The 15582-nt window shown below is 42.3% G+C and overlaps 1 protein-coding gene across 4 annotated transcripts in view; it reads right to left on the bottom strand.

The window, feature by feature from the left end:
* Nucleotides 1–434: 434 nt before the first annotated feature.
* Nucleotides 435–15582, bottom strand: part of FZD3 (frizzled class receptor 3) — an 89526-nt gene continuing 74378 nt past the window's right edge. For 3 of the 4 annotated variants that reach the window (XM_059728396.1, XM_019483810.2, XM_006260259.4), the window contains 3 exons: nt 9135–9283; nt 6785–7018; nt 435–5713 (listed from right to left, as the gene is read on the bottom strand). In XM_059728396.1, coding sequence (XP_059584379.1) covers nt 5500–5713; nt 6785–7018; nt 9135–9283 — 597 coding nt within the window. In that variant the 3' untranslated portion in view covers nt 435–5499. The other variant, XM_059728395.1, reaches the window with a different exon arrangement.

The raw sequence follows: 15582 nt of genomic DNA, 5'->3' as shown, positions 1-15582 counted from the left end.
CCTTCAGTGAATGGGTTAGTCCTTGTAAAAGGGTAAAAATTGCAGAGACATCTGAACTCCCACTCCATCCTCAGCTTTGTTGTTAACTCTAGGCCCTGATCTCAATGCATGTCCTCCTACGTAGATGCTGTTGCTTCTAGTTATGGCAGCATAAGAAAGAACTTATGAATAAGTATGTATAGTATAACTTTATGCATGAAGGTGCAAATCTACCCTGCCTTCTACCTAATATAAAAAAAATGTGTTATTCTGAGTCAGACCACAGGTCTATCCTATAGGTCCAGTATCCTATGGTTTACAGTGGCAGAGGACGAATGATAAAAAAAAATAGTCTTAAATCCATCAAATCACATTTCCAAGGCAGCTGTTGTTAAGTGGCTTTATATGGAGTATGTGTACATTTTGGAAGGTCTTCTATAGCCTAATGAATAGACTGACATTTTTACATCATTTTATTAAAAACATGTAAAGTTCTAAAATTAAAATGTACATCTACTACATCATAATCAGTTTGTACACTCACAGGTAAAGTGCTAAAATTAAATGTTACAAAACTGACACTGGACTACTGTAAACAAGTCTAAGAAGAGCTGAGTGCAAGTAAAACCAGCTAATGTCAGGTACGATATCATGCTAATCACCCTCTACATACAGATCTCACAAACACTAAAGCTTTCCCTCTCCTTCAGAAATGGACAAAATTACAATACATACATGGGCATAACAGAACCATTTGAAGAGATGACAGTGCTGTTCAGTAATTCTTCAGTACATAAGAAACTACAGCAATGCTTTACAGGCAAAAAAAAATCTGTAAGGTATCTCATCTCAAACTCATGGCTCTTTAGAAAACTTAATTCAGTTGCAGGACAGGCAAATCAGCATCAAGTTTAATCTGACATTCAAGTCCACATTTCATGGCTCAAACAACCTCCAGTCACGACGAGTCATCTTCACGTGACTGTAATCTGTCCAGAATATTCATCCCACTCTAATGGTCCAATTCTGCAAGTCCTCACGGGAACTCCCAAAGAAGTCAGCAGACAAAGGGAGAGAGAAGCAGCTTGCATGTCTGGGCCTTAAGTTTAGTGCTTGTAACGAGTGACAGCAGTAGAGACTTAAGTCTTCCAGTCAAGTTCTAAAACAGCTCCAGCGCAAGATTTCCTCCACTCTTCTTTGGATGTACCTATATTTCGGTCACTAAATGCCCTCACACCCAAGCTAGATAGTTAAAGTTAGTTTAGGTGCTGACAGCAGGATCGTTATGGCAGCATAGGAACTCAGGGATGCTGCAAAACCTACCCGAGCTACTGGGTAAAAAGGCTTAGAGTCTGCATTGTGTTACATTGTTAGTGGTACCTGTGCCCGTTACATGCTAACATCAGGCACATCTACGTGAGCTGCAACAACTGCAGTTTAGACCAAGCCTTTGACTCAACTGATAGTTGATGGGACCAGTAATGCAGTCCCCACGCCCCTCCCAGTTTCAGTGAGAGGGCAGAGTTAAGGTGGCAGAAGGGTATGATGATGGTACTTGTCTGCTAGGAACTGGACTGTGACCACTAGCCTGATTTCACATAGGGACACGCAGAATCAGACCTACAGTCACTACCAAGCCAGGAGGCAGCCATGCTAGTACTCAAGAGATGATAAACTATCCTGTAGTTTGCTCTGACTATCATCTCTTAAATACATGCTTTATAAAGCTCATATCTAAAGTTTCTGCAGCAAAATTTACATTTTCAAACTAAAAACTAAGAACATTTACAGTATTTATGACTGAGCAAACTGCTTCACAGCCCAACTTGTGGCTTTCTTGAAGTTTTCCAATTTTTATTTCTTTTTGGGAAAAAAAAAGACAGCTTGCAATTCAATAGGAAAAGCACAGCCTGCAGACATACTGTGTTCCCACAGAAAGGTTTCCATGCAGCATTACTGCAACTTAACGGTGCAAACATTTAATTAAAACTATAGAAGTGGTGGAGAAGCACATTTGTAATAAAGCAACCAAAGGCATAAAGAACCATAACCAGCTCCAGGGACTCTAGTGCCACTGGCAATCAGGCAAATACCTGCCTTTGCCACCTTCAGTCAGTCACACAACTCCAGGGACTGCTGAACAATTCAGTGCCACTGTGCAATGCCCCATGTCTATCTTTATATAACAGCTGGCCCTGAACAAGTGCATTGGCATCAGGTGTCTGAGGGAAGCATGTTGGCCTATAGGCTGGAGAGAAATTCGGGGTGTCTACTCCCCGAGGACAGGATGCTGCCAGTGGAGCATCAGCTCGAGCTCAAGGTGCCCTGCTAACACATGGGGGCAAGGGAGTGAAAAGAGGTCTTGTGGCTAAAGCATAACTAGGAATCGGAAGACTTGATTCTCTTTTCAGCACTGCTGCAGCCTTTCTCATGACCCGAGGCAAGACAACACCCCTGTGCCTCAGCTATCCCAGCTGTAACACTGTGATAATTACTTTCGCAATGATTCAGGGAACCTGCTTCTGTGCAGCTTCTGAAGTTGCAAATTTAGGACCTTGTTGGGTTATGGTCCGTTTCCACGGAGGCAAAAGCCAACGTTTGACAGTAGGGCTGTAGTATCTCTCTGCCAGACCAGGGCCAAAAGTTGCTTGATCAAACTAGTGGAGCCTCTGTTCAGACATCAGCATCGTGGGACAAGAGGCGGTTAGCTGAAGCCTGGGAGAAGGGGTTTGCTCCCACGCTCTCTGCAGGAGGATGGAGCTCAGGGAGAAGGGTGCTTATGCTATGGGGCTGTCTCGGGGGAGCGCTTGTCCCACAAGCTAGGTGGTTGGGCAGCAGACTGTGACAACCTTACATGGACAAGGTGAAGCTTGCTTACCCATTTGTAAAGGGCTCCAATTATAAAAGAGAAAGGTGCTATAAAATACAATACGGCATAGTAATTCAGTTCTGAAGCTAGGAGGCAGTGGAGCTGTGATTATGGGGAAGGAGTGTGGGAGGGGAAGAGGCAGCCGCTGAGACCAGTATCTTACATTTTAAATCACCGCTGCAGTAATGGAGCCTTTTTTGTGCTCCATATCTAGTATAAGAGTGAGGAACAGGCTAAAAACGTCTACATCTGGAACAGAGAATGAAGTGCAATCTAGATCCCCATCCCCACACCAACACAGGTGAAACATTTGCTGTCCCTAAACCATCCCAGGCGCTTGTCCAGCCTCTTCTTGAAAGCCTCCAGTGAAGGAGGCTCCTCTGTGAAGCTGAAGATTTAAACCCCGCAATTAACTGATTTCAAATTAACATGGATGTAACCACAACCATCCATCTGCACACACAGTATAAAACAAGTCAAAGCACGGTCACAATGAGAACAGTATTGCCAAACAATCAATGTAAACACTTTACATTATTTTGTTCCGGTATATTAAAATATGGATGATGATCAGCTCCCTTAGTAAATCCAAATGCCTATAAATCATCATCCCATTGCTGAAGCAAGAAGAAAGTTGCAAATTTTAAGCTAAAATAAACTTAAAAAACCTCATATTTTGTCATCACTGTTGATGTGGAATTGTAACTTGTCCAACAAAATCCACTTGACAAACTTTGCATACTCCCTGTGCTCTGAAAAAGAAGGTAGAGAATAATCAGACTCTTAGCACTGTATACTATCATTGTGGCGGCTTGCTATACACAAAGCTGAGCCGTTAACTTCCATCCTCAGTAGTAGGATTTACATAGACAGGAGAGCAGAGTGGCTTCTAAAGCTTTTTATTTGAAGTTGGTTTTGGTTCATGCTTCTCCTTTGGAGCAAAGCCTGGTCTGACTAGGAAAAACAATTTACAGTAACTCTGCTATTAAAGGCATGGTGACTCCCAGAGTAACCTTTGATTTCAAAGATTAGCACAGCTAAGTGATTTGCTGTAGTGTCACTGGGGCACAATTAAAATGAATCATGTTTGCCAGGCCTAGCTCTTGCTGCTTTCAAAAGCCTCTGAAGTACAGATACTGAGTTGTTGCCTTATTTTTGCCCCTGAGCTATACCATCCAAGCGTTACAAAGGCTTTCAACATGCCTGAAACAGGTCAACCAAGGGAATGTATGTGAGGACAATGAAAAAGTAAGTGTACGTTTCCCAGCAATGTTCTCCAGTAATTAATGAGGTAGGTTCAAATGTAACCAGTGTTTCCTCATGGTGAGCAATACTTGAAACTTATAACATAGCTGCTCCAGAAGATCTACTGTACCATATTAAATATGATTGGACTCCGCCTGCAATGTTGACATGGACATGATATATCCTAAAGGCAAAATGAGAGCAAAATTATTCGCAAAAAATATTTAAACCCCGCCCTAAGTTTCTGTTCTCTGAAACTATTCTGGAATGGAAGAACATACAGTAAGAACTAATCCTCTCTGCAGGGCACACTCCACCTAACTAGGTGGGCTTTAGCCTGACACTTTGCTTAGTCCCAAAACAGCACAGTGGTAGTAAACTCCTGATAATGCATCCCCCTTCTCTCCCTACGTGGGTGAAGTTGGGCTGATACATCTGTGCACTCATGGATCCCAATACCTCCTCTCGGGTTAAGGGAGAAATCCAGGTTCCCCCACAACCTATATTTTATAGGTCAGAAATAGGCAAAGCTCAACTGCAATGTTCATATGTTAATATTGAACCACTCATTTTTAAATGAACTGGGTTAACTGGTTCAAACTGACCTTTCCACCTCTTCCCACAGAAATTGTAAACAAGTACAATATTTAAATAGCATTTTGTAAAAAATAAAAAAGCAAGGACAGTACATGATATACAAAAAAAAGAACACCCTTTCACTGCCGTATCCCAGCTTTTCAGTCTGAACAACTCCTGTAAGGACTCATGATCTTCAACGGAGTTCTCATTCTTCCTCCAGAATGCTCATTCTTTTGTTGCGTTTCCAGTGTACTTGTTTAAAAAATGTCTACTGATCTCTCACAGATGTCCTTTGTACAGTATTTAAGATGCAGCCTGCCCTCTGTGCTTAATAAAAACACTACCAGTTTATTATCTAAATCAAAGACAAAAAGGTCACTTAGAAGAACCCCTTCAATATTCAAGAGTTTCTTTCTGTTTACTTGAACTCTTAACATGACCTCACCAATTGGATCTTCAAAGGTAATATTTATTGAAACAAAGACAAACTACTTGGGTGGGTTTCCAAATGACAAATTCAACTATGGTACGTGACAGGAAAATAACCATTATCAAATAAATAATAATTATCTGCTTGTAGGTTCATTTGGAAGCTACAACCAACTCTTATACTTCTGTTATTCTCTAGATTGCAGATCAAACATTCCAGCTTTGATGCAAGCATGAGAACAGCTGGCCCTGAAAAAGAGAAACCAACTTTTCAGCTTCCTGATGCATGAAATCAGCACCTGATGAGAGGCATGATAATACTGAGCATTATCATATCACTGAGAAAGGGGCTCCAAGATACACTATCATATATGCTCATCATTTTTGTTGAACGCATATCAAGCACTGGTTCCATCTTCTTCGATAACCCGGTTCATGCTTGTACCATGTGTGATGTGTGTCATGGGGTTGCTGCTGAGATCCCTGATGCTGCTGTGACGCGACTGTTCGTTAAGCCGATGAGAACTGCTATGCCTGGAGTGATCAGTCAGTCGTGACATACTGCCGTGAGGTAGTCGGTCTTCCATGCCTCTGTAGCTGCAGGGGGTATACCTAATTTATAGACACAATGTCAAGTTCTTTATTACCACAGGCAAAAATGTGAAAAATGCGGGGGAGGGAACTTGCCATATACAACATTGCATTTTTATGAAAAAAACTAAACTTCTATTCCTGGCTGTAACTGACCTGCCATGACCTTAGTCAAGCTGCTTCATTCCTTTTGCCTGAGCTTTTCCATCTAGAAAACAGGGATAACAATAGTATAGATAGCAGCATATGCTATATCCCCCCTCCTGTCTGCCATTAGGTGTAAACCAACGTGTGGAAAAGACCCGAGGCAAGAACTAGCACTGCAGTAAAAATCTGAAGAAACTCAGCATGTCAGAAACCAGATAAAACAGACAGGTCTGATTTCATCGCAGCTAAAAGGGCAAGCGTCTTTTTATGGTAGTGGGGAAAGAGGTGGTTGGCTTTTTAATACTGACCCTGTTAATAAAAAAAATATATATGTTATGAATCTAATGCAAGAAATTGTCAGGCGACTGATTGTCAATATGTACGTATCCTGTAGTAAATAGTTGCTCAAATTACAAATGTCATACTCTTTAGCTATACCTCAAGCTACAGTGTGTATTTGTTTCATTTCAAGGGAGTTATGACAGTTTACACCAGGTGAACATTTGGCATTTGGTTATTCACACACACACACACACACACACACACACCTGTACAGAGCAGCCCCATTCAAATGTTAGACTCAGTTTGGAATAGGTTTTGTTTCCCACACGCTAGCTGCTACACACATAACCTATTGCATCTCTGTAGAAGGTCATCATCTGCATTCATGCCCTGTAACTAATTTATTCAGTGCACTGGTATCACTTCCTTGGATCCATGGTACATTACTGCATTACAAGCCAGATGCTGAAATTCTTTAAGGACCCAGTAGGACAGAGAGACCGATTCAGAAAGGCGAATATTGACAGAAGTTTGGCTTCTAACATGCTGGTGGCCTAAAATCTGTCAATGCAACACCTGCAAGTAATGAGCACGCTGTCCCCTGTGTGTGGGTCAGTTGACTCCATTTTCATTAAGCTTCTAAAAACTGTGAAGGAAACTCACCTGCCATCACGTGACCTATGCAGGCTGCCATGATAACTGCTCACTTTGCTGTGGACGCTGCCTGCTTTGCTCCTTTGGTCATCCATCATCGCCAGCTGAGTAGATGAGGCATGTGTGGAGGTCCCCTGGGTGGAGGTCCCTCTCGACTTTCGGATGATGGGGGTATTAGGATCTCTCAGGAGTGACTGGGCGAAATCGGGCTCTTGCAGCACCTGACGACTCTCATTTACAGTTCTGGTCCAATCATGCAAGCGGAATAATTAATATTACTACAGCAACATCAAAGGTTTAAAAGCAAATTGCAAGAGCCCTTACTAACTGGCTTATTCTATAAACATGCTGCTTTAACACATAGCAGCAAAGATGGTACAACCTGGGTGCACACATTGCCTAAACAGGACCTGTAGTTGCCAAATTTGAAGTATATAATATGAACATTTTGGCCAATGCTCTTACTCTTACAATAACACCTGTCTTTGTTTTTCTAACTCAGGCATGTAAAGCATATGGCAGTGTAATAGCAATGCAACTAAAAGTTCAACCTATTACCTCACAAAATCCATTGGGTATGAGAAGCTGCTGGCATACAAAAAAAAGTAGACAATATGTTTTTTTAATGTATGCTTTTGCTCACATCTCTGACAGTTTTGGAGATATTGGGGTGGACCAATACGCTCATATCACCTCCAAAAAGTACCTCATCAGCACAGAAGAAAAGCAGATCCTTTTCCCAAACAGTCATTTTTAAATCGAGCTTGTGTTAAGTCAAGAAAAACAGTGTGCTGGGTGGAGTACAACCATACAGAAGCAATCACATTTTGCCTTTGGCCTTTAGCTAGTAGTTGCAGTTCCCAGCCTGTGTATTTGCTAGACCACCCACCTTTTTTGATGGACTGAAGAAAAGAAACACGCTTAGTACTTGCTCTGCTCAGAAGAACATTTCCTCTCTGTACATTTGATTTTTTAAAATCTTCCTCTGGTGGTCATCAGTCATCATCTTCTGTGCCCCCTGCTCATCCAAAGGCCACTGTCTGTGCAGTAGGATGCCCACTGAAAGCTCTTTGAAGACAGACCCAGCTCTGCCTCTCATTGTTGATCTGACTGGCACAGCAGAAGAGTTCTGCTTGAGCCAGCAGGCTACTCTGCATGTGGTCTGCTTTACCGCCCTACTGCATTAAAGCTAGGACAGGTACATGGCAGGACTCCCAGCACTTTACCCACAATTTAAGTCAGTGATTCTCAATCAATCAGGGTGCCACAGACCCAGGGGTGCCATGAGATCCTTTTAAAGGTTCTGCCAGGTGACACTCAATATTAGTGTTATTAGGTGTGCAAACACCTGCACGATTCACAACATAAACCCAAGGATTTCAAACAGGAATCAATGTTGTCAAAAACATTCTTAACTGTTATGGCTTTTCCGAGTTCTCTGAAACAGAGGAATTGCTTTATTATTTTTCTGTGATCAAAAAGTGAGTGACAGCCAAGAGCTGACATTTTCTGAAGGTGGCCTTGAGTCTAACATGTTTGAGACCCGCTGATTTAAGTGAAGAAGTATGTTCATGGCAAGGCAATGGGATGTTACAAAACTTCCGTTGCCTCCATTGTGCTAAACTTCTGTCCTGTGTCATACGGTGTCCAAACTAGCCTATCACCTCTAGGCAGCCTGTGCTAGTCACATCTAGCCTAGCAATTCCTCAATAACTCCAGGTGTGAAAACTGGTATTGTAGAATATGTGGCACAGTTATTCAGGAATAGATACTGTGCTAAATTTGCACTTTATCATAATCTAAATCAACTGTAGAAAGCCCTAAGACAAGTTGCACAGTAATTTTAATCACACTGCACTTTGAAAGCAGATTCCAGTGGTCAAGAGAAGGATTAAAATCTCAAACTGCTGCAGAAGCTTGATGAATAAATCTTTGTTTCATATTAAAATATATCTGACGTAGTTTTTGTAGGTGATATACATCAGCTGTCCAGCTGAGGAAATTGTGTCTTTGAAGAAAGAAGCTATTCTATTCCAGCCCTTCACTACAGATAAAAAGTTTGTAGGACCATGCCCAATCTCATTTCTTTTGAGAACAAGGAAGCAGATAATGGATGAAACACATTACTCGATTCTGTTGCCAGGAAAACAAATCTCGGACAAATACATGACAGGGCTTTTGTTTGCTTTTAAAACGTATTGAGCAGTGCAACATTTCTAGATAAGTTTTCTTCTGTACCTGTCCTTACTTCCACAAAGGAAATCCTTAGTAATATTAACCCGAAGTGCTTCTCAGGATTACAGGCAAGGAAGTTTATCTGCCAATACTTCATGGATTCAGCTGCCATATATCAACTCACTCTTTTTTCCTGCGTCCATGGAAAAAGCTGGCCCATTCGAAACAGGTCTTCTTGCTTCCAACCCAGAAAACTGAAGGTATCCCAACTACTAGAGCCATCAGATACTTCATCAGAAAGAGAATGAGGTCAGGGCGACTCATCTGAGTGACCTAGAGAGGAGAAAACAGACACGACCATTATGCAAACCATCATAGTGCATTACTCCATGTGTTAATTCATTTAAAATAACCGTTTCAGCCTTGAGCCAAAGTAAACACCCACTGGGATCCTTTGTCTTAGAGCTCTAGGGAGCATGACAGAATGTGTTGTTGGGGCTAGTGTTGTGCAGAACAAAAGATTTGACTGCTCTGAAGTCTCCGCCTTTATTTGCATTGCTGCTCTTTTGATTAGTGTAAGCTGAATAATGCTGAAATATTTTTTCTAGTTTACAAACTGGAAGGGCTCCGTCTTAAACAGAAATGAATTATACAGAACTGGGAGCTCTTTCTGTTAAAAAAAATAAATCAAGAAAAAGAAACCTCCACACCGTGGAATGAACACCACCAATCTGTCTCCCTTATCATTCCAGAGAGGAGTCGCATTCTTGTTTCCCATCCCTTATCAGCAGGGTGCTATTGTATAACTCTTTGCAAACTCCCTAGCGGATTACTAATGAAGAAGCCATCACATTTTATACAGAAGTCCTTAACCCCAAGTGAACAATGTGCGCATTAATTTGACAAAGATAATGATCGGTACATTCTGGGAACATCTTGAGTAACTGAGAGAAAGGGCTAATTCAAAGAGACACGGTTTCTAAGAAAACTCATGGCATGGTTTTTAAAGAAAAGTTAGCATCGTAACACAAACATTAGATTTCAAGCTGCATCCCCATGGCAGGCTGGTTGCTTAGCCTGGTGGCTTCCATAGGGGAATTGTTCCCCAAGGAGCTCCTTAGCCAGTCTTCTAAAGCAAAGTCGAGGCTTTGATTAATAAATAAAAAATCCCTCTGCCCTGTCCCAGACACTAGGAAGGGAGCCCATCCTGCTTTGGCCCCAGCACAGCAGCCAGCTGTTCCTCTTGCAGCTTGCTTCCTCCTCCTCTTGATTACTTTCCTGGGAGCTTTGCTCCCAATATGATACTCCTTGCTTATCCAAATGCCCCGCAGCTAGGCTCTCAATGGGGCTGACTGTTCCTCCGTAAAGGGACAGACCACCCTGTTAAACCCATATAAAGAGATCTAATCAATAAGGATATGTAACTGCCTGAAACAGCACACCAGCCTCTTAGAAACTGGGACTACCAAGGGAATTATCTGATGTGTATGAGTACAGGGTAGGCTACTTGAACCCCTATAGGCATTCACATTATATTCCCATTTATACCATGGTATGTCTGCACTGCAGTGGTGGTATGCTCTGGAAGGGTCATTTCCAAGGATGCCCTGCCCCATGACATACTCTAAACCCAGAAGTAGGCCTGTGAAGATGCTTGGGACATCCTTCTACAGCTTCTCAAGACTTCAGTCTCCAGTGAGTTGAGCAGCCCCTAGGAATAACCCCAGAACATCTTCATAGGTCTATTTTTGGGCTTGGACCATGCAGGTGGGTGCTAGTAGCTGGGGCACACTTCCAAACGGTCTAGCAGGCTATGCTGTCATGATGCTGTAGACGAGCCCTGAGTCTCAGATGTCCATGATCATCAGCAAGTTACTTCCCATCTTATGATTTCCATCTACCAGTCAAGCTTCAACAAAAGCCTTCTGTAGCAATATTATCTACCATTAAATGATATTGAAAATGAGGAGCAAAATTAGTCAGCTGTACAACTCTGATTCTTAAAAATGTCAAAACTCACCATTTTCTAGCATTGCAAATAGAGTGAAATCAGAAGCAGATCAAATGATCTTTTTTGAATGTAAGGTGCAGACAGTGGTAAGTGGAAAGTTCATTTCATGAGGATGTAGCAAGTCCTTGTTCCTTGATTAGGGGTAAGCGACTGTGTCCATTATTTGGTGGCTAGTTTGGTTGATGTTCATAGCCTGCAGAGTCAGTCTAGGGAGTTGTGGGTTGTGGTCTCACAAATGATAGTACAGAAGAAGGCATGTATGCTGTCAAATACCTACTCCATACAGAACACTTCAAAGCAAGTAATGCAACTTGCTGTAGCACTGGGCACATGTAAATAAGTTGTCCTGGGGTTGCCCGTTGGCATGGGCCAAGCACTGCTCTCAAGAGGGTATGTTACATCTATTTTGGGGTGTAGCCTATGCAAAGTGGGCACGTTCTACCTCTCTACAGTGCTCCTCCCTAGCATAGTCTTCTGCTCACTGCTGATCAGCTATTCACTGTCAAGAACCAAAGGGAAAGGGTAGAACTAACCTGAGCAAAGGGTTTATGAAACCAAGCAGCCAATGACCAAGAGAGCCTGTGAATACAGCAGTAAGCATCTAAATCCCCACTTCCGCCTCTTTTTAAGATATAGCAATGAAGTGACTAAGACAGCAGTGGAGGATACACAAAGAGTTAGATTCAGATGACTAGATGTAGAAGCAAAAGAATGGAGTGGTGACCTAATAGAAACTATTTATTCAAGCAGGGTATAAAGAGAGGTTACATTTCTCCCAAGTGAAAGCCTGTTGTCCTGGAATCCTACAGAGTCCATTGTCTCACTTTAAGTGCCTGTGAAGTATGTGAGATAAAACCTGCAAGCTCTTTTTCCCAGGACAAAGCTGTATAAATCTGTTAAACTAATCCAGTCAGTCTTAATCAGGGTGCTGAGGCACCCTGAGATCTTTTGAAGGGTGCCATGAAATCTGCACTGGCAGATCAGGGCAGGGAGCTGGGACCTGCCCCTCCCCTGCAGCGCTTTCCAAGTTCCCGCCCGGCCCCTGATCAGGGAGCCAGGGCCAGGAGCTCCCTGCTGCTGAGGCATGTGGACATTGTCTCTGCCCCAGCAGCAGGCAGCCCCCTGGAGCCAGGAGATAGCTGTCTCCTGGCCGGGTGCTCCCTGCCAGCCCCTGGGTGGCAGGGGCCAATTGCAGAGCTGCAGGAAACTTGGTGCAAAGAGCAGCAAATCTGCTCCCTAATCCCCACATGTGTAGATGCCTGCTCGAAAGCGCTTACTCCAAAGTAGTTTACACCTGAGTAAATTTAGGCCGGATCAAATGCACGTGTAGATGTGCCCACTGTGTAGTTTCTCCAACTCTCTGGTGCCACTCCTAACTTGATAGATTTATAATTCATTTGCCAGCTCTTTCAGAATTTGGGGGTGACAATCATTCTTATCCTGCTGGCTAGGATCCAAATGTTTCTTTTTATTTTCACCTTGGCTGTGGCAGTTTCCATTTCCATAACTTCTTTCCCTTGAGCCATCTTGTCTTTGCTCCCATGATCAACATCACTGTTCTTATTGAAAAGTGAGGCAAAGAGCTCATTTCAGCTTTCACATACTCAATTTTTATCAAGCAGTGGTGTTGCTGGTTTTTGCTTCCAACTTTGATGTGCTGTGGATCATTTCTCAAGGTCTCTTCCTTTTGCTTTGGGACTGCCTGGGGAACTTTGGAATAAAGCCAAGCTAAGTCCACCTTCTTGCCTGAAATTTCAGAGTAGATTTGCATTATTTACTACACAGTCAGGCAAGTGCATTGTCCATCTGCTCCACTTTTACTGTGCAGTAAAGTCCACTCACTGTGTAGCAAATGTGTCATGAGGACACACTTGTTTTCACCACGCTCATTTGTAGGGGCATAACAATGAATGACTGTCATCTTCATCTATCCCATTTGGAATTGCATGCATTGTTCTCTTATTAACTGCTTCCTTGCCTATGATGGCAGGCTGTGCAGTGTCCATCATGATCAGAGCGCTTGCTTCTCTTCTTGCTGCAAGGTTTCCAGTTTGATGCAAATCTGCTCCTGTCCATCTACACTCATTTAGGCTGAGAGTCTCTCTCATAAATTAAACAAATTTTCCCAATATGCAGCAAATGTACATGATTTTAGAGTGCAGGTACAAAACCTAGAATGAACCTGGTGCAGAAGACTCTTCGAGACACCAGCTTCACGTCAAGGCTAGGTTTGATTGGCATCTGTCATATGGTTCACATGTGCCCTGCTCAATGATCCAAGGATCAGAAACTGCAGTTGACAAAATTCTTAATGGTTTCATGACAAGAATATCCTAATAGAGATAGGAAAAAGTTAATGACATAATGTAAGGCATTGGTACCACCTCTTCAGGAATGCTATGTACAGGATCCTTCCATGTTCAAGACACTAATTCAAACTGGAATAGGTGCAGAGGGGGTGTATTAGAATAATATGGGGAATGGAAAATGCCTCTGAAAGAAAAGAATCTGGATTGTTAGCCTAGCAAAACAAATGCTGAAAGGGGAGATTATTGTGCTCTCTAATTCAGGGGAGGAAAGGCTAAACACACTAGAGCAAGGGGATAATATTGGCAAAAAACACAAATGGCAGGGGCACGACCAGGATTTAAGTGGTTGGGGCTTGACCCTAGGAGGTCACAGTTCAGAAGCCCAGGAACAGACAGGGTCAGGGAAGCAAGGGTCCAGACTAGAGCTGGGAGTCAGCAGACTGAGGTCTATAAAAGGGGCTATGACATAGGCGGTTCTGGACAGAACCACAGGCCAAGGGGGGTCAGGCATGGGAGGGGGGGGGGCAGGAATCTAGACCTGTATCGCTAGTCACCAGGCCACTTCAGCTATATGGGACGACAATGTGGGTGACTGCCTAGCTAAGCCACAATCCTGCCTGGCAGAAGACAGGGGTCTAGAAGCACGAAGAGGCCAAGTTGGAGTCTGGAACCAGAAACAGGTAAGCAGGACCCAGGATGAAGCAGGACCCAGAGCATAAGGAATCAGGAACCAATGAGCAGGACTAAGGAAACCAAAACCAGGAAGTCAGAAGCCCAGGGCTAGACCAGGAGGTATGCGTCTTGTTGAGTAGTCTGCTGAGTGCTGAAAGGGCTGCTGCTAAAAACCAGGCAACCACACGCAGCCAACGTAGGGGACGGCCCTGGGTTGTTTGGCCACTGGCAACCAGGAAAACTCAAGCAATGAGGGCCAGCTGGTGGCAAATGTGATGCATCTGCGGCTGTGGTCCTACAATGGCACTCTCAGTGGTTTAATGTTACCCACTAGATTGTCCTGCCTGGAGAAACCTAATCCATTTCCCCCCAGAAAAGACTCTTACCTCAAGAACTTGAGAGAAAATTGGTCAGTGAAAAACTTCCTAGGTAAAATTTAAAAACACATCATTTAAAAACTACAAACTAACAAAATTTGCAGAACTGTGACTACCTCCATATCCTCAAGACTACTACTGCAGAAAACCCTCCACCATTTACGATTGCAAACCCTCCACCATTGCAAACATTGACTATATTATAATCCTTCATTGTACAAATTAAGTGAAGTCCAATACTTCAACCCAGGTATGATATTACATTAAACCAACACTTGAGTAAAATGAAAAAAAAATCCTCAAAAAGGCAGTGAATCACAGTTTTCATTTTTTTTTCATTTTTCGGAAAAACCATTGAAACTACATTAAAATAAACACCTTTAGATAGGGTAAATCAATTAAAAATGAGTTAGGAATAATTCCACATTACATTTAAATTGAATAAATGATATCTAGAAGTTATATCACACTTGCTACAACTAACATAAAACCAGAAACCTGAAGTTACTTAACTAGGAATATAAAGCTGAAAATATAAAATGTGGAAAACCCCAAAGCTCAGAGCACGATTCTCAAAAGTTTGGCACTTAGTGCAACTTCAAATTAAGCACAATCGCTTGCTTTCATACAGACTGAAAACAGGTTTAAGAGTTTTTTTATAAAGTGGAAAAATACAACTCAGAATTTACCCTTAGGATTTCATTAAATTTAAGGCCAAGTGATTTTCATCTATATTAAACAGCTCAGTTGTACCAAGCTGAAAAAAATACAATGTAAAGCTATGACTTATAGAATTTTAGACATTAAATAATTCAGGTGTATGAAGTTACATGTTTGATTGGAAATATCCATGCTCATGCCAGTTTTTTCAAAAAATGTGATCAAGGAACTCTTCATATAATATACATTGCTACTACTTTAGTCTGATTAGTCACACATCAGCATCAACAGGGTTTTTTCCCCTGCTTGTATTCAGTCTCAGTTGACAGTGGCTAAAACAAGGAGTTAATCTACTATTTTAAATAACTCTCCATACAACTCTGTGGTGTTCTTAGCTTTCAGAAATAAGGCTGAGGATCTCAAATGTACCCTCCTGGAGAAAATAAATTAAAAAAAAAAAAATCAGGTTATCAGACTAGTGAGGCAAGTGTGAACTTGCATAGCCAACATGCTCCAACAATTCCAGCCAAGCAAGGGAGTGTTTCCTTTCCTTTTCCTCCACAAATGCCTCTACAAATCACACAGAACAGTCTCCATATCTTC

This window comes from Alligator mississippiensis, chromosome 1, assembly GCF_030867095.1.
Source record: "Alligator mississippiensis isolate rAllMis1 chromosome 1, rAllMis1, whole genome shotgun sequence".
Taxonomy (NCBI): domain Eukaryota; kingdom Metazoa; phylum Chordata; order Crocodylia; family Alligatoridae; genus Alligator; species Alligator mississippiensis.
Note: the sequence above shows the minus strand (reverse complement) of the source record. Positions and strands in the feature narration are given on the sequence as shown.